This window comes from Varanus komodoensis, unplaced genomic scaffold (genome assembly GCF_004798865.1).
Source record: "Varanus komodoensis strain SLA01 unplaced genomic scaffold, ASM479886v1 scaffold7_1, whole genome shotgun sequence".
In the NCBI taxonomy this organism is placed as follows: domain Eukaryota; kingdom Metazoa; phylum Chordata; class Lepidosauria; order Squamata; family Varanidae; genus Varanus; species Varanus komodoensis.
The window spans coordinates 12,128,218-12,136,040 of record NW_025336479.1 but is presented as its reverse complement, the minus strand read 5'-3'; the positions used below and the strand labels follow the sequence as shown (position 1 = coordinate 12,136,040).

Sequence of the window (7,823 nt, the reverse complement as noted above, 5' to 3'; positions counted from 1 at the left end):
CATCATCACAGGATGCACCATGTATATCAGCCATCAGACTATGCTATGCTATGTCTGTGAAAAAAGGATGCATGATCATGACACCATACCAGCCTTTTCACAAACTTTTTCAGTCTTGTGCTGAGGAGTCTTAAATATTTCACTGTAGGGAGGTGCTTAAGTGCACATTCCTATGCATGTCTGGCATGACGGACTGTGTGATCCTGGCAGTGATATGCATTCAAACATGCATAGGACTGTGCCTTAAAACATGCAGCATAATGCTCTCCCATCCAGCAGAACTTCCAGAGCGCTGCACAGGAAGTCTTGTCCATGCTAATCTACCTGTTTACACTGCAGATTAATAACGGTCCTCCTTCTGTCCAGCTGCTTTATGCTCCCCAGAGAGCTGAGTATCACCTGCTCTGGGTTGTACAGTGTATCACTGCTTACCACCATTCTTGGACAGCTGATTACCAACAAAGAGAACAGATGTCAGAACCCCCAAAACTTGGTTTTTATTCCCAGCTCTGAACAAAATAGGGTCTAGTGCAATAGGGGGTGACATGCAACTGGTATGTAAGCCCCTGAGGCACTTTTGTGCTACAACATTGAGAACCTCCACTTTCAAAGTTCAAACAGTAAGTTTCTAGCCCTCATGTTTTCAAAAAAAAAAATTGAGAAAATAAATTCAGTGTGCTCCTGTCCAACTGTGCATGCGTATGAGGATGTGTCTCTAACCATGTACAGTTCTGCTTCTGGGACCCAACCAATAAGGGTAGGTGTACTTGCACTATGGGAATGACCTGTCTACATTCCAAATCTAAATCAAGTTTCAAATCTGATAATGTATCATGGCTCCCAATCAAGGAACTAGGAAATGAAGTTCTATATATGCTCTAAAATCCTACAATAAAGAATTCTCAGCATTGTCAGCAAACCTCCAGTTCCTGAAGTTATTTTTAGGAAATCAAGGAAGAGAAACTAGTTTCTAATTAATTTATGGAACAGGTGTTTTTTATGCAACCAGGTTACTCAGATAATGTGCGGTGTTTCCTCAGAACCTCCAAGAATGCTCAGATTTTGTGTAGTGCGCCCTAGAAAGATGCTCCTTCTACATCAGGTCTTGGACTTGTGCAAAAAACAAATATTACTGTGGTCATTGCACCACCACCACCTCTTGCTCTACAAGCATTCTACTTTTATGGGCTTGGCTTGCTTTAACAAGAGGAGATCCGTTTACATTTATCCACCTGATCGAAGCTATAGCTCTTACTTATGAGCACTAGTTGAGCCACCAATACCAAATATATGCACACAGGTACATGTCCTCTGCTGGTGTATGTTTTCATGTTCGACTTGTGGGTAATTGGGCAATGGTTACTGCACCTTTACCCCAGTTGATTACAATACGGAAAGTTGAGCCAGAACACCTCAGGTCTACTCCCAACTTTGGGCTAGTTAGAATGAATTCTACTCCGACCCACTCCTAGATCTTTCCTCTCCAACATTTGACTAGCAACAGATGACACATTCCCCTAGAGCACAGCACAGAATTCAGGATTTCAGGCTCTCTTACACACACTTTCATCCCTTAAACACACATTCATTTTAGCTCTTCCGTTACTCCTTCTAGAGGGCTAACAGGACTGGGAATACTAAACCAATCGGGTTGTTTTTCAGTTTAAATATTTATATTTTTTAAAAATGGGAAGGAAAAATAATAATAATAATTATAATTATAATAATAAAAAGCAGTTGACTCTGGGCAACAACCATGAAAATTGGAAGAAAAGCCTACCCAAACAGAAAAGAGAGTAAAAAGGTATTTGATTAAAACCTCCTGACACCTCCAGCAGGCTCCTTGTCTTGCCAATCACAGCAATGAGGGAGTCGGGACCATCAAGTGCTACTGTGGGAGCTGGGGTTGGCTGGGGGGGCGGGCACTGAAGCACAAATTATTTCAATTAACTTGAGGCTGGGAAGAGGAACAAAACCACATCTCTCTCCACCCTTTTCCAAAAGAAACAATGCACTATGGCAAGTGAAAAGCTTGGGGTAGGCAACACAGACAGGTCGGAAGAAGAAAGAGTTTGCAGCCCTCCCAGCCTGTTTTTTTTTCTATCTCTGAACCACTGGGGCAAGAGAAATCACAAAGCTGGGATAATAATTTCTGCCTCCCTCCTCTCACATGATCTGGTCACAGCCACTCCCATTCCCACACAGCCGCTGTCTTCTTCCTTTTTTTTTTTTTTTCACGGAGGCAGAGGAAGGCCGAAATATGTGAGACAGTAGCGGTTGGCAGAGTCCCCATTCTCTCTCCCCCCACCCCACTTTCACAAGGCGTGCCCATTCTCCTCAGCCCATGAAGGAGTCGCCCTCATCCTCTTCAAAGTGACACTGCTGTAGCACCTTGATGTGATACTCGTAGATCTTGAGGGCAGGTCCCAGACGGATAGATAGGCCAGTTAGCACGTCAGTGCGCTGCATCAACAGCAGAGACTTCCCATCAATCTCCTGCAGGGGGAGCAAAGGAGACACAACACATCAGGGAGGGTGCCGGGGCATATGGAACCCGCCTGATAATATGGACTACAACTCCCACTAGCTCCAATCAGCATGGCCAATAGTTAGGAATGTTGGGAGGTGTAGTCCAAAACCAGGTTGGGAAAAGCTGGCATATGGGCCTCCTATTAGGGAGAGAGGTTTCTCTTTCTAGAAAGCAGAAGCAGAGCTTCAATCCTGGATGACTTAAACATGGAATTAAGAAAGCATTTTCTCTCCTGAGATGGAGGTGTGGGGCAAGATGCTCTAGAAATAATCTAGATGGCTGCAATTGCCCCTTGCTTTTAGGCACATTTTTATTCTACTCAAAGAGTCAACTGATAATTTTTAAAGTGTCTACAACATAATTAAATACTGAAAACAATTAAGCTAATTCCACTGGTTTAATGCCCAGCAACCAAATAGTATACCAAAAATAAATCCTCTAACAGTCTCCTCAGACTGTTCAGACTTCTAGAGGCCAAGAAATGAAGATAATTTCTCTTTTTTTAATAGCTGCAGAAGATTTTTGAGCTTTTCCTGTCTGAACACGGTACACAGGAAATACCGAGACAAAACACTCTGCGGCACCCATAGGTAGAGTAAGAAATACGGAAGGATGGCACTAAGGCAGAGATAGCCAACTGATGCCCACGGACAGCATCTGGCCCACAAGCTGTACAATTCTAGGGGCAGATCCCTGCAAAGTGCGACTGAAACCTAAGTTCAGCTTCTGCCATAGGTACTCTGAACTGATAGAAGCAGCAGGTTTAATGGGGTCAAGCAGAGTCTTGCATAAGAGAAGGATGAAGGAGCCAAATTCCATATATCAGGCGGGCCCAGGAACCACCTCACTAGGCGGGCAAGGGTGAACAAAAAGAGTGTCCATGCAAGCATACATTAAAACAGCAGTCACTGATCTGTGGTCTGAAAGCACTCTAGCCATGTTTTGGCCACACGAGCACATGCCTCAAGAGGGGCCTTCTACAAGATTGTTGGTGTCCAGTTCTGATTGTGAGAGCACAGCCTCTAGACAAACTGCGTCTTGAGTTTCACCATCTCGTAAACATGGTTCATAGATTTTTAAAATGAAAATAAAGTGCTGACAGTGGTCAATGGAAAGTTCAGTCCTTATTATTTGTTAATGTAGACAGCCTGTCTGAATCATTGGTGGGTCAGGGTGAACAAGGGCAATCCCTGGTAAGCACTACTGTAATTTACAAAATAAAGGTAGAGGGAGGGCATGTGCAAGGAATCCCCACAGCAACTGATGTTTTGATATACCTCTGTGCAAACCCAATCTGGTGTTTTACTTGTGCATAAATAGCCCCCAAGCACACAGAAACAAAGGTGCACACCTTCTGCCAAGCCTTGCTCTATAAAACATAGGGCTGAAACTGTTCATGGGACATTGCTCTTCGCTGAAATTTCAGTTTGGGAACAAATCTCCACGACTTCTTCTCACCTGTTCTTGGAAGGCAGTTGCTTGCTCAGCAAACCCAGCTTCTGTGAAATAATCCACAACGTCACTCACAGTCCATTCCACTGGGTCGGAATGCTTCTCCTTCAGTGAGCTAGGAGGAGAGAGCAAAAGAGGGTTCAGATCTACAGGCATCTCTTGGCCTCTTGCTTCATAGGGAGATAGGTACACCTCACCACACTTGCATATAAAGTGTGTGTGCATGGATCCAAATAGTGAGGGAACAGAACCCACCTTGAGTCAGTCCTACGGATTCATAAGGTTCCTATAAGGCATGGGGCTACTGCCATCAAGAACCAGTTGTGAGTGGTGGCAGCTACATTTCCAGAATCACAACATAAGCTAAAAGAGCAGCGAGTTCTGTTCCTTTTGTTTGTCATCAATCTGCACTCATCCCTAACGGAATTCTGCTTGCTTGTTTTCTAATTTCCCAAAGCAGGAGGTAGTAGTAGAGGATCACAGCTGGTTATTAAGCAAGAGTTCTTGGTGCAGCTTCAAAACTTACGTGCAGCTGAATGGTCTCCCATCTGCCTGGATGCCAGGTCTCCCAGGAGATGAGGGCACAGAGGGCTCAGTACCTGCAACAGCTGGTGACACTGCAGGAAGGTTGGAGAGAGGGAAAGAAAGAGAAATGGGGACAGGTCTAATTCTGTCTTAAGGTAATTGCATGGGTGAAACTGTGGGTGAGGTCTTTCGGCGGCTGGAGTCCTTCTGCGGCAAGGAAGAATACCACACGCCAAGCCAGTGTCAGTCTCCAAGCCACATACAGCATGAGTGCAGCTCTAGCAATGCCACCTACCCATAATCCTGTTCTCTTGCTGCCCAGCAATGATACTACTTTTAACCTAGCCTTGGACTTCTAGACACAATAATCAATGTTATGAGCACCCTAGGACGGAACCCCTATTTCTTATTCAGAAACCCACTCCCACTTGCCCAACTAAATGGGTTATTCTCTTCCCAAATGGTGTCTCCCCCTCCCTCAAAATTGGGATCTTTTGCATTGTTTTTTGTGTTGTTACAGGAAAATCAAACTTGGCCAACAATTCCCTAGCCTGCTGCCCCTTCCTCTTCCTTCCCATCCCATCATACCTGCTCTGTCTGGCTGCTGATAGGTGCTGGCATCTTTCTTGCTGCCCCCAAGATGGTGACAGGCACTTTCTCCAGGCCAAGAGGCCTTTGTATGACATTGCTCATTTCCTTCATGGTGGGGATGCTCTGATCCTTTGCTCAAGGGCTGCTCCTCAAGGGAGCGCAGGTCTCTGGGGAGGGCAGTGCTGGGTGGGACCTCTTTCCCACCATGCTTGCTGTCCTTACAGTCCCCATTCACCTGGCCTAGTCCAGGTCTGCTGTAGTTGCTGGCCTCATAATCTTGTGCCACTTCTGAACCTTCAGACATAGTGGAGACTTCATCCTCTTCTTCTTCCTCTTCTTCCTCCTCTTCTTCACCTTTGACCTCTTCACCTGCCTTCTAGAAACATCAGAAAGAGTAAATGAGGGAAGAAAAAAAATCCAGATTCTCTCTGACAGTTATTGATTCATTGTCCCCCTTGCTAACCTGTCAGCGTTAGGTAGCTCTCTTGTCTCCTACATTAATGCCCTAAGTCCCTCTCTCACACTTTTGACTTAGGCTGCAATCCTGTGCAGTTACCCAGAAATAAGCCCTATTAAAGTTAGTGGGCTTACTACTGAGTAGACATATCTAGCATTGCACGATTAGCCACCTTTGATTACTCCTTTTCCAGCTCAATTAACTTTCAAGTTACATGTAATCTTAGGAACAGCAGCCGTTCCTGCCTGGTTTTCCCTTACATTTGATCAAACTAATTTTGGGACAGGCAATGCTGTGTGTCTGGGTGTGTTGGACTCAGGGGCTTTGCTGGTCACAGTAAAGCCTTCCGTATAGTGCCATATTATAGGCAATGGCTCTTTGAAACAGGAGCAGGAATCATCTAACCCAAGACGAATTAAGAACAATTAAACTTCACCTCCACCCATTCTCTACCTAGCTTGGTTCAACAAATCTGCCTAGGGCAATGAAGTCTAAGCTCTTCCATCCTCTTCACGAAGACTACCCAAATGTGAACCCTCACAAAAGTTCCTTTTACTACATGCGCTGTAATTGTACTCTACCCTTGATCATTAAGGGGATCCTGACTGGGTTGAGTTACACTCCCGAAGTGGTCACCCACTCGATCCGCACATCATTTTTCCTTTTGGCGCCCCCGTTACATTCCCATTCGCTCATTACTCCCACCACCTCTCAACCTTATTGGAGGTTATAGAACCCTTTAGGTCAAACACAAACTGACTCTTTGTTCTGTGTTTATATGGAGGCTGGTACGACGTGGGGGGAGCCGGGGAGGAGGAGGGGGCGCTGTTCTGGGCCCAACGTGCACCGGCGGCCGGCGCGCCTCCTCCGCGGAGGGCCACGCGCAGGTGTGCGGAGCGCCCGCAGAGCCCCCCGGCATGCCAGAGCGCCTCCTTCCGCTCCCCGCGCGTGGGCCCTCGAGTTCCCCGGGCCCCGGCAGGAGTTTGGCCACCCAACGGCAGCCTTCCCCTCTCACCTTCCCAGCGTACTTCGGAACCGCACGGGAGAATATTGCCCCGTTTAAACGCAGGCACCAATCCTAGCGCCCCCTCCTGTGCCAGAGCGATTTGATTGGGTGCTGCCCATAACTCTTCCTCCCAGACACACGCACACCTGCACGAGCGCCCGCTGACAACATTTTGGGGGCTGGGCGCCGTCTACCCTCCTCAAAAGCCGCTCCTCGCCGGCGCGGGCGCGGGCGCCCGCTCCCGCCCCGCCCCTCCCCCACTAGCGCTCGGGCACCCCCTGCGCGCGCACTCCGGGCGGTCCGTTTCCGTCCGGGGGAGCCTCACCTGTTCTCCTCAGCCGGTGCGTCCCTTTCGCCCGGCACCAGACACCGCCGCCGCCGCCGCCTCCCCCAGCCCATCCCCCAGAGCGCGCCTCGGCGGCCCCTCACCTTGTTCCTGTACGCCCTGGCGTTGGGGGCCCGGGCCTGCGCGCCTCTCTCCGCCCTGGGCAAGGCGACGCTGTTGCCGCCGCCGCCGCCGCCGCCACCCAAGCGGGTCTTCTCCAGCCTTTCCTCCTGAAGCAGCCCCTGTGCTCGGCCTCGAGTCACCCGGCCGCCCCCCGGCGCGGCGCCGTCGCCGCCCAAGTAGCGCACGATCTCTCGCAGACTAACGGGGGAGGATTCCTCCTGGGCTGGGGGAGGCGGCGGTCGCTCCCGTCCGGTCCGACGAGGCCCTGGCGGCGGCGGCGGCAGCGGGGGAGGCGGCGGCGGCGGCGGCGCGGCTGGCTCTGCGCGCGGCGCTGCACGCTGGGAGGACCGGGGCGTCGCGGTGGCGGCGGGAGCGCTGGGCGGGGAAGTGCGGGCCGGCCGCTGCGGGGCCGCTGGACTGGCGGCGGGCGCTCCACCTCGCCGGGGCGGTTGGACGCGCGCAGCGTTGCGGTACGAGATGCTTCCCTTGTAGCTGACGCGAAGCACGGCGCGCTGCTGGATGAGCTTTTCCAGCTCGGCGCGGGTGCGCTCCGGCTCCGGGCCGTGCCGCCGGCGCACCATGCGGCAGATGCGCTCCAGGTCCGGGCGCGCCTTGCGCGAGCGCAGCGAGTCGATGGTGTCCAGAATCCACTCTTGGTAGCGCGGCGCCTCCTGGCCCGGGGGCGGCGGCGGGGGCCCGGCCATGGTGTTGCCGCCTCCCCCGGGGCTTCACTGCCCCCGTGCGTCGCTCCGCTTTGGCCTCAGCCTTTGCCCGCACGGCGCGAAGTGGACCTTCCGCCCGGCAGGCGCTGCTA

General features: G+C 50.6%; 1 protein-coding gene across 1 annotated transcript; it reads right to left on the bottom strand.

Annotated features, from left to right (window-relative positions):
* Positions 1-474: 474 nt before the first annotated feature.
* On the bottom strand, positions 475-7,823 carry SAMD1 (sterile alpha motif domain containing 1). The gene is made up of 6 exons (XM_044454090.1): positions 7,446-7,823; positions 6,991-7,274; positions 5,096-5,474; positions 4,509-4,599; positions 3,989-4,097; positions 475-2,496 (listed from the first exon to the last, which is right to left on the bottom strand). The coding sequence occupies exons 1-6, from the start codon at positions 7,711-7,713 to the stop codon at positions 2,338-2,340; spliced, it is 1,290 nt and encodes a 429-aa protein (XP_044310025.1). The 5' UTR covers positions 7,714-7,823; the 3' UTR covers positions 475-2,337.

Bases quoted from the DNA above. Each gene is read 5' to 3' on its own strand.
- SAMD1 (XM_044454090.1), bottom strand. From the start codon at position 7,713: ATGGCCGGGCCCCCGCCGCCGCCCCCGGGCCAGGAGGCGCCGCGCTAC. The intron at 5,475-6,990 runs GTGAGGGGCCGC...TGATGTTTCTAG, and splicing joins CCAGGGCGTACAGGAACAAG to AAGGCAGGTGAAGAGGTCAA. The intron at 4,098-4,508 runs GTAAGTTTTGAA...CTCTCCTCCTAG, and splicing joins GGGAGACCATTCAGCTGCAC to CTCACTGAAGGAGAAGCATT.